The sequence below is a fragment of the Lipomyces doorenjongii genome (assembly GCF_038497915.1).
Source record: "Lipomyces doorenjongii strain NRRL Y-27504 unplaced genomic scaffold V1508scaffold_3, whole genome shotgun sequence".
Classification (NCBI taxonomy): domain Eukaryota; kingdom Fungi; phylum Ascomycota; class Lipomycetes; order Lipomycetales; family Lipomycetaceae; genus Lipomyces; species Lipomyces doorenjongii.
This window is the reverse complement of record NW_027118070.1, coordinates 76625-91387: the sequence shown is the minus strand read 5'-3', so window position 1 is coordinate 91387 and position 14763 is coordinate 76625. Positions and strand designations below refer to the sequence as shown.

At 45.7% G+C, this 14763-nt stretch overlaps 5 protein-coding genes across 5 annotated transcripts; 2 read left to right on the top strand and 3 right to left on the bottom strand.

Moving 5' to 3' along the window:
- Positions 1-109: 109 nt before the first annotated feature.
- V1508DRAFT_409140 (Rec8 like protein-domain-containing protein) lies at positions 110-2504 on the top strand. The gene is made up of 3 exons (XM_066939113.1): positions 110-302; positions 360-590; positions 645-2504. The coding sequence occupies exons 1-3, from the start codon at positions 270-272 to the stop codon at positions 2145-2147; spliced, it is 1767 nt and encodes a 588-aa protein (XP_066798509.1). The 5' UTR covers positions 110-269; the 3' UTR covers positions 2148-2504.
- Positions 2406-6678, bottom strand: V1508DRAFT_409139 (P-loop containing nucleoside triphosphate hydrolase protein). Its single transcript, XM_066939112.1, has 8 exons — positions 6194-6678; positions 6048-6115; positions 5897-5991; positions 5739-5838; positions 5615-5688; positions 5405-5558; positions 5211-5354; positions 2406-5157 (listed from the first exon to the last, which is right to left on the bottom strand). Exons 1-8 carry the CDS (start codon positions 6196-6198, stop codon positions 2750-2752), a joined length of 3048 nt encoding a protein of 1015 aa, XP_066798508.1. The 5' UTR covers positions 6199-6678; the 3' UTR covers positions 2406-2749.
- A 2119-nt stretch (positions 6679-8797) lies between these two features.
- V1508DRAFT_409135 (uncharacterized protein) lies at positions 8798-10337 on the top strand. Its single transcript, XM_066939111.1, has one exon. It carries the CDS (start codon positions 8877-8879, stop codon positions 10182-10184), a length of 1308 nt encoding a protein of 435 aa, XP_066798507.1. The 5' UTR covers positions 8798-8876; the 3' UTR covers positions 10185-10337.
- A 353-nt stretch (positions 10338-10690) lies between these two features.
- On the bottom strand, positions 10691-12853 carry V1508DRAFT_436767 (uncharacterized protein). Its single transcript, XM_066942126.1, has 2 exons — positions 12035-12853; positions 10691-11985 (listed from the first exon to the last, which is right to left on the bottom strand). The coding sequence occupies exons 1-2, from the start codon at positions 12487-12489 to the stop codon at positions 10854-10856; spliced, it is 1587 nt and encodes a 528-aa protein (XP_066798506.1). The 5' UTR covers positions 12490-12853; the 3' UTR covers positions 10691-10853.
- Positions 12854-14204: 1351 nt separating this feature from the next.
- V1508DRAFT_401843 (heat shock protein 9/12-domain-containing protein) lies at positions 14205-14604 on the bottom strand (the record flags this gene model as incomplete). Its single annotated transcript, XM_066938443.1, has 2 exons — positions 14205-14533; positions 14595-14604. 2 exons carry the CDS (start codon positions 14602-14604, stop codon positions 14205-14207), a joined length of 339 nt encoding a protein of 112 aa, XP_066798505.1.
- Between the last annotated feature and the right edge of the window lie 159 nt (positions 14605-14763).

Here is a 14763-nt window from a genome sequence, read left to right as displayed (position 1 = left end):
ACTTGCGTGTCTATGCCCTAAACGCGTAACTTGTAAACATTTATCGCATAACCACGAAGACATTGAGTATGCGCCGCGCGCTACATTGAGAAAAGGAAGCCCAGCCACCCTTGTTTACATTCCTGGCCTCAAAACACCTCAGGACATTTTCTCCTATCGCCTTAGCCTTCACAAATTTCATCTCATTTATTGTGTAACAGTGTCATTTAGATATAGAACATATAGCACTTTATGTTGAATAACGGTCTTGAAGCCAGATATCCTTCGTGATGTTTTACTCAGAGTCGCTTTTGTCAAAGAAAGTAATAACCATCACAAACTCAACGGAACTCAATGAACGAGCTAACTGATATACACAGGGACCACTCGCTCGAGTGTGGCTTGCAGCGAATCTTGAACGCAAATTGTCAAAAGCCCAATTTCTACAGACCAGCATTGAGAAATCTGTCGGTGCGATCGTTGGCGATGATGTGGCTCCTATGGCACTCCGACTGTCTGGCCAGCTTTTGCTCGGTGTTGTCAGAATTTATAGTCGGAAGGCGAAATATTTACTGGACGATTGTAATGAAGCCTTGCTGAAGCTTCGAATGGTACGACTCTGGATGATGTGGTGTATTGATTCGATACTGACTTTTATTTGGTAGACATTCAGTAAAGGCAACGTCGATTTGGCGACTGGTCCCGTTGCCGCAAATCCTCAGCAACTTACTCTTCCGAACACCATCACAGACCTCGATTTACTTCTTCCCGATCCTTCTATTGCTCTTGGCTTCAATCTGAACCTCGATGCCCCAGCCACACAAGCTACTGTAACAGGAGCACACACGTCGAATGTCAAGGACATCACGCTTCCCGAACTTCAAGACTCTATCGAACTTGCACGTGGCACAGATATGGATGATGAACTGGCGAATATGGGAGATGACGAATTGGTTCTTGACACGGGCGAGTTCTTGGAAGGGGAGACTTCGGCTGACGTGCCTATGACAGGCGACGAAGGGCGGTATATGGCGCCCATCGACGAATATATGCCCGACGAAAGTATTGAAATTGGTCGAGACGCGCAGGTGAATTCTGATATGATTGAGGATTATGGAATCGAGCCTATACATGATGAGATGTCTGGTCATGACGTAGCCGCGGATGACATTGAGGCGCAGAAGAGTATGCGACTCGTTGATGATATGGAGCTCCTCGAATTGCCTGGTCTCAGACAAGACGACGAACCATTAACGCCAATGCGTGATGTTGATTTGAACAGAGCTACCCGCGTCTCGGCAGAGGTTGAGGCCGGCGAACCTGCTAAGAGGACGCGAGCACCGATCAAGCGGAAACTCAAAATCGACACCGTCACTGAGCTTAAGGGAGCTTTTATTAAGGATATGCAGAACAACCGGACAGGCATTATCAAAAATTACGCCATGCTGCCATTCGCCCGGGAGAGCGTCACTATGTTTAACATGTATGAAACTACCGGTGTATTTGACATGATCTTCAAGCCATCAAACATGCATGAGTCACTCAGCAAGATCCTCTCTCCAGAATTACTCCGAGAAGTTAACGCTCGGAAACGAAAGGCTTCGCCTGAAGGTCCAGAAGGTGAACTTGATGATGTGGTGTCGAAGAAGATGCTCATGGATCCTACATTCCATGAGGATAACGAAGTCATCATGCACGACGATGAAGAACGATATCAGGTCCCTATTGACGAATATGTCGAACCAAACGACGAAGAGCAGGTGCTTCTTGATCTCCCATTTGAAGGACCGCTATCGAGTAAGGACAACGAGACCAGCAGAGTGGTAACATCAGACGACGCTGGACTCGTTGAAGACGGGCTCGATAACGAAGTCCAGGCCACACAGGTTGTGAGCGACATTTCCCGGCATACCAAAGAAACCGCAGCCATCCTCCAGCAAGAACTTTCTAAAAAAGATACTATTGATTTCCAGTCTTTAACAGTCGAGTCTACGCGCCAGCAAGCAGTCAAGTTGTTCTTCGAGACACTCGTCCTCGCGACTAAAGACGCCATCGAAGTGGATCAGAAGAATCCGTTCGGCGTGATTGAAATTAAGGCCATGGACGCTCTTTTCCAAAGTGATTGGCTTAATACTGGTGATGAGACACAGCATGTGGAGGCAAACTAATATACTACTATCAATATCAAAAACATTGCTTTGTTGTGTTCGGGTATGTTTAATGGACTAGTTACATTATTTTTTTGAGATCAGGATCAGTCTTCTTTTTTTGTATTGTAGGTTCCGGCAGCCCGGCTAATCGGTTCGTGAATCCGAGTATGCCGTTGTGTATAATTAGCTTTTAGGAGGAATTTTAATGCTATGGGTTCTTTAAATGTAGTTCGATTTTTGTTTTAAATGTATAGAATATTTTCTATATTTTAGTAAGTTGAATTGATATTACATGCCGCGAGCGGAGTATTCGAATCGCAACGTTATTTCCGATGACCATAACACGATTGACAAGCTCTCAATATTAGATCTATTGCGCAATACGTACTAGCAAATCAATGAATCAATCATCCTAAGCAGAGCCAATAAACAATATATTCTACATGTGAATGTATCTTCCGGATGATTGACTCAAACTCAAATATCCATCGTGCATATATCGTAGCGAAAGAGCAAAAGTGCAATAGTAGAAAACCATGTCCGAGTAGCTGACCGTAATATGAGACCAAAACAAATCAAACGCCATGTACACCGATATATGACAGTCTTTTTAGAAAATACTACGTCCTACCAAACCAGTTCCGTCTTTGACTTCCCGTTGGCGAGGTATGAGAGTCGCTTCTGTTCTCGGAATCGGTTGACTGGAAGTACGCGCCTAACGGACTGCTTCCACCTGACACGACAGGAATCATTCCCCCACCACCACCGCGCAGTGGCTTCACAATACGCTGACTTCCTTGCAGCGACATAATGCTGTTAGATCCAGGTGACCTCTTGCCATCGGCCTGCTTTCTAAATGCCTTGACGTCTTCTAACCGTTCCCGCAGAGAACCTAATCGAGTTTCAAAGCCTTGAGCCTCCATCGCAAGTCGCTCCTGCGCGTCCTGTAACAACATTTCCAACCCCTCGATCCGCTCATCTCGCACACGTAGTTTGCGCTCACTAATGGCTAGTTCTCGCTTGAACTGCGCATTCTGGTCAACCAGTGCACGCTGGACCTGCGTTAATTGTTCTAGATTCCGCTCTAAAAATGCCATGCGTTTCTGCTGAGATTTGCTGGCGTTGGCGGTCTTCAGGACTGACTTGTACTGTTCGCGCATTTCGTCTAGAGAGATTTCGAGTTCGACGACGCGCTCGCAGCGATTTTGAAGGTCGCGCATTAGAGACTTTTTAATACCCTCGAAGTTGACTAGTTGCTGCTTCATGGTCTTGCCATGCCGGTCCTTCGTCGGAGAAGTGGGCGCAGACGAAGATGTCATCGAGACAACTGGAGTACCGAGGCTTGTGAATGTAGCTGTTACTGGTGAGCCAGACAATGCCTCAACTGGTCTAGTAAATGTAGATGACACTGATGATGTGGATGAGATTAATGATGATGCAGTTGATGAGGTTGTAGAAGCCGTCTCCGTAATGATAATCTTGCGCAATCTCTTGTTATCTGCCACGGCCAGGCTGAGATCTCGCTTTGCGTCGGACAACAGAGCGTCAAGTAGAGACTGCTGGGTCTTGATATAATCATCAAGCTTAGCCCCTTCACCCTCCCTGCTGTCTGCAAGACTGGCCACCGTCATTTTCAGGTCTTGTAACAGTGCCTCGATCTCATCGCTTCTGGCCATGCGTACTTCCGCTTCCTCAAGTCGGTTATCCAACATTTGTCCTGTTCGCGAGATAAACTCACGAGCTTCCATCAGATACGCTTTTAATGCTGTGATCTGCGACGCACCTAATCCACCGATAGCCTCACCTTGAGATTTATCCAAGGTCGAGATGGCGGTGCCTATCCAATCTTTCTGGTTATATCTTTCAGTTCCATTCTTTGAAATCGGCTCGGTGTCAAGTGCGGTGATTTCGTCTTCGTCATAGGCTTCGAGACCGTTACTGATGGCAAAATACTCGAACCCGCTCGTCATCTGCCTAATCTTGTCGTTCTTCCGCCTTGTGCGCTCCTCAAGTTTGACACTCTTCTCCTGTGCCAGCATAGTAGCATCATGTAGCAGCTTTCGCACAGCATCCAGCTCAGCAGTCGTCTCGGCATTAAGCTCCTTCAAACCATCCAATGTCGTAGCAGTATCTCGAGCTTCGAGTTGCAGCTTCTCAATACCATTCTTCAACTCGGCATTTTCAGCATGAAGTTTCTCGTCATGGCCAGCTACATCAGTTTCTCGTACACCCAATGTCTTACTGTCTTCCTTAAGCTCAGCGATCAGTCGTTCTAAGCCAGATATCACGGTCTCGCGGTCCGCTAATCTATCTTGCAAGTCATTCTCTCGTTTCAAGAACTCCTCACGTTCATCAGCGTCAAACGCAGGCTTTGGCGTAGCGCTCCTCAATAGCAGGTCTGATGTAGACAATGGCCGAGGTGTACTTGGCGTCTCTGACAAAGTTCGCTGTGCTGCCGACGGGCCCAACACAGCCCATTTGTCCTTGGGAATCTGTTCACCTCCTCGCCATTGTGCGACCTCCTTCTCCAATGTAGCTATATATTGCGCGTATGCAGAATTCTGTGACTGTATCTTTTTGAGTTGTAGTTTGAGTTCCGCGGGTGATAACTCAGCATTGATCTTAGGCTTGTTCTTGATATTCTTAGCTCGCACGCCAAATCGCAACGTCGAGATTGTTTCTTGATCGTTATAGCTGGAAGGAGAACAATTCACAATCAATGTCGTCCGCGAATTACCTCCAAGAGACTCCTGCAAAATGCGAGTGAGCTTCGAATCGCGGTACGGAACATGGGTCGATTTTCCGTCTGTTAGGGCGTTAATTACCATACCGAGCGCCGACAGAGACTTGTTAATTTTCTTTGCTTCTTCGAGAATAAGCCCAGATGCCCCAGTCTTGCCAACCTTTTCAGAACCAGCCAAATCGACGAGAAACAATTGACCAGTTTTTGAGCTCCCAGTTTCGACATTCTTCTGGGAGACGACCAGTGCGAAAATTGAGTGTGAGCGGGAAGATTCTTGGTTCATGTCTAGAGTAACCAATATTAGAACAACCCAGCGATATATGAAGCGAAATACGTACTTGTAGAAGCAACAGCCCTAGCGGCGGCGCCCTGGCGCATTACTTCATACACTTCGTCCACGCTAGCCACGTATATCTCACTAAGGCCCTTAACATATACGCCTTTTGACTTCTCCTCGTGGATCGGCAGATTGTCGTTGGTCGCTATGGCGACGTATTAGCACCTAAGCCGTATTTTAAACACTTGCCCTTACGTTGCAATAAATCTTTGATCCGCTCCATATAGATCTCCATATAGCTCACTCGCACCGTGTATTCAATTTCTGCGGGACTCTGCATTATTGATGCAAATATCTGCTCGACAATCCGAGGAATTATACCGCGCTGAGCTCCTTCGATGCTGGGGCCCTATATGACGTCAGATCTGATCTCGAACTGTTTAATACCATTTAGGGAGTGGCTACCATCATAGTGTAAGACTTGCCCGCACCAGTTTGACCATATGCGAAGACGGTTCCATTATAGCCATTCAGAATGTCTGCGATAGTTAGCATCGCTCATGCTAAACAACTTCCTGATCAAACACACCATCAACTGTGGACTTTATACTGAAGTTGAAAACATCGCTCTGCTTGCTATCCATAGAAAACACTTGATCAAAGGTGAAATTCCCCCCGAAATCTTTCGTCTGTCCTTAAGTTAGGATTCTGGCAGGGCATGAATAGTGACACTATCACATGACTCACTTCTAAGGTGCAAGTATCCTCGCCCACGAAGGACACGATAGGTGAACCCCCTTGCTGCAATTCAGTAGCATTTTGAGGGCGAAAACGTGCTACGACTATAGAATTGACGGATAATCAGCAAATAAATTGGGAAATGCCTGTTCGAGTATACCTTTGATCGAACTGGAGCTTTCCCGCGAAGGCGTGATCGAAGTAGAGCTTTCCCGCGAAGGAGTGTAACTGAGTAACATGTCAGTCATGGTAAATTCCACTGGGTGAAATATGTAACTAAAATCTCGAATCAAGCTCGCCGCTTACCTCATATTGGCGACGATTCTGAGCTCCCGAAAACAATAGTAAAGACGTAAACAAACACAGCCCCCGGCGCGACAATTCGTCGGTGTCCCTATTGCGGAAATTGTCCCAAACAGCAGAACAAAAATAGGATCACAGCAAGAGAATTGACTATAAAATATATGTCCGAAGATAACCTGCCGAGGGCTGGTTGTTGCGTTTCGAACAGTTTGGAATTGGTATATGATCAATATGTAAAGCGAGCGCACACACCGCGTCCGTGCGGTACCAAACCCTCAGCTCACTTCTGTAAAGTCACGACTCGTCAGGAGTAACTCTCCTATCCTGCATGCACTTATATGTCCGTAATAAGGTCCTTTTAATTGACTTCGTACATTGTCCCTTCAATTACTGTCATCTCTGCATGACGAATTTGCGCATCTAATTCGTGGCAGAGCGCTCTCGAGGGCGTACCCGCTATTTCGCGTGTGTCGTCTCCCAGCCTCAGGGGTACTACTAACGCAAGGGGTATCGGATAATAGCTTAAAATAGGGCTATGATCAAAAAGAATAGAGATTTAAAGATTTTAGGATTCGTAGGCCACCAATTAATAATTAATGACGATATAGTTCGTTTGCCTCAATGACGCTGTTCGACCAGAAGCGACCTCCTTGCATTCACGGCTAATAAATACAGTGACGTGAAATGAACGTCTTCGTTGGTTTGCGGTCCCTCACGTCACGAAGTACATTTTGAATAAAAACCCGCAAGTTTGTTGAATTTGCCAGAGTTCAATCTCTCGAGAATCTACGTGTTGAAAATGGTCTACTCGAAAGGGCCGGCCGGAATCTCAACTTCTTCACTCCAGCGACTATTTGCCAGCATACAACCACATATTAGAAATCGTACAGCTAGCGGTGGCCATATACAATCGGGGATGCGGTGCAGCATGCAGAAACTCGATTGCCAGGAAACCTGTCCGCCAGTAAGGAACGCCACTTGACTTTACTTGACTTACATTGTCCTCAAGATCAGCCCGGTGTGGGGTCTGTACAACCGTCCCGCTTTCCTTCTAACCTTTCCATGATAGCCAAGGTGCATCAGCCTCTTAGCTGTCGTTATTCCTCCGAGCGACTATTGTATGACGTATGGCTTCGGGTGGAATACTCCTAGGATCACATTTGGGGGTTTGCATAGCTATCCAGATCAGGCTGTAGACCGTGTAAGACTTTGCTTACGCAATAGGCAAGATCTAATGACGTGAGACTTACAAACTGTAACATAATATTAAGTTAGGATCTAGTCCGACCAATTAGCGAAGCTCAAATTAGGCTCCACAATTCTGCGCATCCACTCGTCGACATACTGGCATACCGACGTACTGGTTTACCGACCGGAAGGTACTGCAGCACAGCTCATTGAAGGTATATCGTACCAAGATATTCGGCCAAGTCTAAGTTACTACCATCCGTCCGTAATACTGGCTCCAACTCCCCCGCCAGACGCAGGCACGTTGAATTTGAATAAAAAATGAGACTAGTTTTGGCCGATCTATTCCCTCACTTTCATGACAGAATAATACAGAACCTGTCCACCGGTCTTAACGTCAGTTGGTGACGATCACTAAGTGCGCTATCCTTCATATTCCAGACATCGGTGTTCCGTCCGTTGTGAGCGTTCTCAACGCTCAACGTCAGATCTTAGACAACGCTGCGCCAAGCGTTGTGTTGAACACACCGGAATATTCCAAACGGCGCATATAAAGTTTCCAAATTGCAATATTCCTGAGTATATTCTCGGAGCCTTTCACTGGCGAGCACGTCTCATGATACATGACTAAGATTACCACCAACCCTCTAGCCCACACGCATCTGATATTCAACTTATTTCTCACAATTTTGGTACGTCATGACCTAGCACAGATTAGTGCTAGTAGAACACTGTAACATGATAGTGCGGCTGAGAATGAAGGGAATACACATTGACTGACAGTATAGCTGAGAATGTTGTTAAGACGTATCTCAATGACACGACACTATTACAATGAGCCGGAATTGCGCCGCGGTCTGCAAAATATCGCACGACTGAGGTTCTCCTTCAGAGACTTGCTTCCACTACCACGAGACCACGGAAAGGTTGTCTCTAGCAGTAATTGGATATGAACCTTTGTAGCAGCGAAACGTACTCTTCGGCGGTCATCCGCAAACTCTGAATATGCGTCCGCAAAGCTCATCAATGTAAATCTCTGGAGTGTAGTATCGTCCTAATGAATCTCGATCAACATAGCAACGGACAGTACCCAGCTAACTGGCAACCGTCGTAGTGAGATCGATGGTAGAGTGAGGGCCTTCCGTGTCAGTACATAGTAGAGTTTATGTACCTCCGAGATCAAAAGGATCGACTGTATCACTATATTCCTACAGAATCTGATTGTGAATCATGTTACCCTTCATACTTGGATAAATTGCTCATAGCTCATAACGTCATCCCCACAATGGAAATAGTGAGCACGAGGCACAATAAACAATCACGAGGCACAATAAGTCAGCAAACATTATTTGCACAGATACTGTGTACCCAAATGTGCGACATCGTCGCCTTCCGTAGAATGTACCTATCGAAAGCTGGATCCAATGTTATCCCTCGCCAATTGTCGAATAAATCCTACCAGTGATCAAGTCATAAGGTCCGTCAGGACACTGTGGTGATGGCGAAAGTAGATGATGACGAGACATATAAAACGATTCCGTCTGAAAGTCCAGTCTGTCCAATCTCGCAAAACAGAACTTCCAACAACATGTTCCTTTTCCACGGACTCATCGCACTTATCACTTACCTCACCTTCGCCTTGTGCGAAGCAATTCAAGCACGAGATTCGACTCCAGTAGCATCAACATCATATTCTATTCCATCGATCTTGACCCCAGCTCGAGCCACAAGTCCGCAGTATAGCCAGTCACCGCTGCAGCACTCGTCGTTCGCCGTTTCCTCTACGGCTACTTTCGGGAAGATGGCCGACCCGTTGAACACATACAATCTCTTCCGCGACGGTGGTGGCTCCTGCGCTATAGCGAATCGCACACTCTGGTTCTTTTGTGATACTCTCGCCTACCGAATCTCTGACGGGAGGTTTATGGGCGCAGCGTCCAATTCCATCTCACTCGCGACCAATTTTAGCCAGCCTGCCGTTTTGGCAGACGCGTCGAGTTCGCCTGCGACTGGAATTAAACCAGCTATCCCGTGGACATCCGCGGAAGCAGCTGTTGCTGGGAGTACTTCTCAACGATATGCCATTTGGGCGTACACTAACTGCGTTCCAACCGGCAACAACACCGCTGTTCATTTCTGGCTTGTTAACAAATTTTCGTCAACGACATCTTACAAAAATCTTGGCAACACTATGGCCCAATACACGCTCGACCCAACGACCAACCAGTTCACCGTGACGCGCATCAGTCAGATGGCATTTGCTCTGCCTACCTATGGGTACGGATCGTTTGCTAACGTCGTTGTCAATGGAGTGGCATATCTCTATGGCCTGGACACAGTATACAGTAGGAACGATGTGCATCTTGCAATGGCGCCCGTCAACACAATTACGGATCTCAGCACCTGGCAATATTATAACGCGAGTAGCCAAACGTGGAACTCGACTATGCCGATCCCCAATGCACGACAGCAATCAGCCGCAGTTATCCAAAACTCAATTCCGTTTTCCACTGGAACCATCTTCTTCTCCGAGTACCATAATGCGTTCCTTCTTGTCTTCTTCGACAACTGGGCTGACTCCACATTCCGGGTCTTGTCAGCACCATCCCCAGTCGGCCCGTGGACCACGAACAACATTGCTATCTGGGCAATGACTCCTGGACCTCGTGGATACGATTATGGTGGCGTCGCGCATGCGATTTATTTCACGAATAACGCTCAGGCTGGAAAATCCTTGATGCTGCATTATTCGTACCAAAACACATCGGGAACCTACACCGTTGCAAGTGAATTGACCTTCGCTTGACATAGTTGATGTTAATAAGCTGGACATGATGGAATTGATGACCTTTCAATGATTTCTTTCAGTAATCTGTGACTTATATTATCCCTACTTAATGGGTATCTTGATGCGCACATGTGAGTCTGTAGTAATCTGAATATAATCCTTCAGTAATCATTAGCCTCTGAACCTTTGCAGTAGTAAGAGCGTAATTACGTGCCAGTTGATTGCAGAATGAAATCTCATACCCTGCTAGAAAACAGTAATCTCAGAAAATTCCCCCCTCCAAAACTTTCAAGAAGTTAAAGTTCTGGCATATGTCTACAGCACCCTTACCCCATGAGGTTTCTATTTTGAGAAGTGTCTGGGGACAAAGTTTGCTAGAAGCATGCTTAAGCCGATGCAATGGTTTACAGTTTATTCGGCTTATCGAGGTTATATTTTGTTGAAGTAGATTTTTAACATTAGCCCGAAATATTGCATGGGAACACATGGGCTTACAGAGGTTATCGGTGAACTGAATCGGCTTAGCTCGGTCTTATTGTCATTGTTCTACGATACCCTTCCATATATTCTCCACAGAACGTTAAGATAAATACTGCATAATGTAGAGGTCAAAACCTCAAACAATTCAGAATTTGTGAACTCTTCTCCAAATCCACGACGAGTTTCGATCAACCAGATGGAATTTTCTTATTTCCTAAAATACACTTCGGGTTGATAAAGAACTGCTGCTTGCCCATCTATGTCCTTCTGGACGCCTAGAAACGCGCAAAGGCTTATCTCGGTTCCCTCCCGTGGCTCAGGAACATCCTCCGGAACACGCATGCGCTTGTTTGAATACATAGAACCTGGTGGAATAAGATAAACGGCAATATTTCTTGTCTCAAGGCTTATAAAGGAAATAAGGGTTAGCACTTCCTCAATAATTGAGTCCAGTCCTGTAAGGAAGCTTTCATTCATGGAGCCATCAGGACCGATTAATTGCCTGTCGAGCAACGTAGAGAAATAATCGCCAAACGAAGCCAACACTGCTCGCCGATGATCCCGATAATGAACTGTCTTCTTCAGGGCATCTCGTTCTCCTTGGTGATTCAAAAAGTTCGGATCTAGCCTCGCCTTGAGAGTAGCAGTCCGCCATCGTACCACGTCATCTTTCGGCTCTGAACTAAGTTTCCGCTCATTATTGGTAATAATATTTCTCTCAATATCTTTTAGAATAAGCGACTCTTGGAGCTTAAGACCCGGATGTAAAACCTTGTTAAATACCTCGTTGACTAACCACTCCGTCAAGGACGCTCGTGCTTGTATTTTTTTTAATTTCGGATCCTGGTTCAGGTTGAACTGTTCGATCCAGCCCGGGTACTTAGTCCACTGCGTCCTCCATTGAAAAGCAAATTGAGCCAAATTTTTATCCAAAAGATGAAATCGGGCTATATAAGCGGAATCGTCAAGAATACGTCTGGTACCGTCCATCGATTTAAGCGCTAATTGAGATTCTAATTGTTCTACCTTTTTGGCCATCTGCTGGTAATAGCCCTTTAACAGCTCCAATCTGTACGATTTGAAAAGATACCATTGCAATATATCCGCTTGAGGACGTCCTGCGCTATCGTCTCCCATTGGCTCTGGTGTATTAGGTTCTTTTGAATAGCCCTCATAAGGGTTAATATACCTAACGTTCGCGAGTTCTGGAGAGGTTTTTCGCATTTGCAACGGAACTTGCTCTGGAGACGGAGACGGCAGTCGCCAAGACGACGTTCCGGGGAGAGCAGTAGAAGACTGAGCAGCATAATGTGCACTGATCTGGGTCTGCTCGGTATTTCTTTGGTGGGCAGTTAGACGGCATCAGACTAGTTGATATAGCTACTCACCCCTTGAGATACTTTGTATTGCTTCTCTTTAATGAAGAATCTCTAGGTGGGACAACAGGTGCATTGGAACCATTATTATGTGCAGTGGATGTCAATTGTCCAGGAAGCACTGAGCGTACTGGTGTGATGCTTAGCAGCCCCTCGCGGTCCTTCATATGAATCGTGTCCTTTCTCGAATCGCCTGGTCCGTCAGACACTGAGGACATGGGTGCAGAAGAATTGGCCAGTAATGAAATTGCTGGCTCTGCTTCAACTGATATTGTCTGGGTTGCCACGGAAGGAGCAGTAGGAATAGTGTGTGTAGCTGATGACTTCGCCCTTGTTGACGACTTCGCCGCACTGGACGACTTCGCCTCAGCTGGTGAGTTGGCGGACTTAATAGACTCATTGTCATCACTCTTGCTGCTCTTGGACCACGGCTTCTTCTTTAGCTTTGCACTCATTGAGCTCGACATCTTATCGGGTACTGGCGTCAAAATCTCTCTGGAACAGAACTCGGCGCATCACTCTTTTGAGACAGTAGAAGGCCGCCAAATATCGCAAACTGTACAAAAGACCGATCCAATACCAATTTACTAAGCTATTCGCGGTCCGGCAGAAGAAGCTGAACCAAGGTGTACATCATACTCGGACTAAGATCATACGCAATTTGTACGCAATTTGTATCTGCACTGCCACAGAGTATACGTGGCTTATAAGCTATACTTCTCAACACACAGAATTTATAAATTGCGACTACTTATCATGAAATTGCTGTGACGACCTTTCAATAATTTAGATATGTAACATTAAGATACATTATCATATTGTCTACAACGGGCTCAAATCTCTCAATTGAAACGTTTTACAGCGAAGTCGAGACCCTCCACTATCCTATTGCACCGCCACGTGTGCGTATACCAAAAAAAACAAACTTTGATAACCACCAACGGCAATAATATAACGTTAACAGATATACAGTGACTTATACGAGGAATTGAGGTCTTATGGTTTATACAATATGACCTGTAGCATGGCTTTAGGGGTGGACACGAATGACGAATATTTCGCATTCGAATACGAATAAAAAAAATTATTCGTAATTGTTCGCAATATTCGCACATAACATAAAAATAATTTAAAAAATATATTAAAAACCTTCCTCGTTGCCATATACCCCTCAACAAATCAATTTCGCACATATAAAATATAATAATTTAAGAAATACGTTAAACACCTTCCTCGTCGCCGTACATATTCCCTAACAAAACAAGCTTCCTCATGGTGTTCGCACATGGGGAGTGTCTGCGTAGGCGCCCAGCAAATCCCTTGAACAGCCTTCAACTGCAACTTCTGACCAAGGAATCGCTAGATAGTCTCTACCCGCGGCTGCCATCCGCGGGAACTCGCTTCGGTGCTTTCTCCACCATCGAACAGACAATTTTTGTCAGTAGTCACTGACTCATTTACCACTACGGCCACGCTGTTAAAGTAACGTTCAATGTCCGACATGTTTCCGGTGTGCGGTTGCACCTTTGCAACACCCGCGGTTTAATACTGTGGCCAACCACGGCCAGTTCTGCAGAAGTGGACAGATTCTCCTCGCTCAAGGGGTAATCGTTGTGAAGGGCACCTTTTAAGATGTTTACAATATTACCAGCTGTTTCTTCACCCAGTTCTTTCTCAAACAGCCATACTTGAAATCGCGGATCAAGCACAAAGGCAATGTAAAACGCGTCCTGCTAGTCCATCAAATTATAATATTTCTTAATTTTTTTAGGTCAGCTGACACAGCTTGGGCAATATCTAGATCAAGGCCAGAGAACTCCCCCTGCCGCGAGCATGTCTTGCAACTGTAATATATAGGTATTGCCAGACTAATCTGTGACTCGCACTTCGAAGCCGTCAGTGTAAATTCCTCATTGCTATAAGAGAGTAGCATGAGAATCATTTTGTTATTCGCACTTCATTTATACACTATAGATATGAAGCTATTTGCACAGCAGGTTCCGCTAATTCATGAGTTACGGTGCAACTCGTGATTTATATTCAATAACAGACAAGACAATTTATGATATATTCTCCGTCGTTTCCTACAAACACAGGAAGATCCCACACCCCATCCAACGAAGTCCATGAGTAACATATAAAATATAACACCTAATTCATATTCCAATTGACACCGGTAAATTTACTTGGTCTCCTCCGACTTGCCGGATAAGTACTCACCAGCTGAGTGCAAAGTATCTGCGGCACTCTTCTGTGCAGAAGAAGCGTATTGCTTAGCAGACTCGACGAATGACTGCTGATGAGTAGCTGCGGTATCCTTAGTGTCTGACGACTTGCCAGTGACGGTATCGGCGGCAGACTGGGAGGTAGACTTGCTCTCCTCGGGCTGGATATCGCGCGCAACTTTGTCGTATGCGCCTGTGACCTGCTCCTTAACCTGCTCTGCATAAGACTTTTGGGAGTCAGGCTTCATAGTGTCGGAAACCTTATCGGAAACGGGTTTTCTGCCAGCTGTATAAGATATGAGCCAAACATATATCAAAATATCTAACGAGAGCCAACGGGAGCATACTGTCGGACATTTTGAGAATAGAAGCACTTTTCGTGAATGTACGTCTGAACGACTGAATCTTGATATCGGCGATAGATCTTAAACGCTATAGTGCTATGTGAGTAAGAGTTGTCTGATGATGAACGAACCGGCTTGGGAGGAAGGGATCCATTTATAGTTGATGGCCGGG

What these genes read in the sequence shown, in the direction of transcription:
- V1508DRAFT_409140 (XM_066939113.1), top strand. Translation starts at nt 270, where the DNA reads ATGTTTTACTCAGAGTCGCTTTTGTCAAAGAAA. An exon ending in AGTCGCTTTTGTCAAAGAAA is followed by an intron (nt 303 to 359) that starts GTAATAACCATC and finishes TGATATACACAG; the next exon opens with GGACCACTCGCTCGAGTGTG. An exon ending in CCTTGCTGAAGCTTCGAATG is followed by an intron (nt 591 to 644) that starts GTACGACTCTGG and finishes TTTATTTGGTAG; the next exon opens with ACATTCAGTAAAGGCAACGT.
- V1508DRAFT_409135 (XM_066939111.1), top strand. Translation starts at nt 8,877, where the DNA reads ATGGCGAAAGTAGATGATGACGAGACATATAAAACGATTCCGTCTGAA.
- V1508DRAFT_436767 (XM_066942126.1), bottom strand. Translation starts at nt 12,489, where the DNA reads ATGTCGAGCTCAATGAGTGCAAAGCTAAAGAAGAAGCCGTGGTCCAAG. An exon ending in AATACAAAGTATCTCAAGGG is followed by an intron (nt 11,986 to 12,034) that starts GTGAGTAGCTAT and finishes TGCCCACCAAAG; the next exon opens with AAATACCGAGCAGACCCAGA.
- V1508DRAFT_409139 (XM_066939112.1), bottom strand. An exon ending in AAGCTCCAGTTCGATCAAAG is followed by an intron (nt 5,992 to 6,047) that starts GTATACTCGAAC and finishes TCAATTCTATAG; the next exon opens with TCGTAGCACGTTTTCGCCCT. An exon ending in AGGATACTTGCACCTTAGAA is followed by an intron (nt 5,839 to 5,896) that starts GTGAGTCATGTG and finishes ACTTAAGGACAG; the next exon opens with ACGAAAGATTTCGGGGGGAA.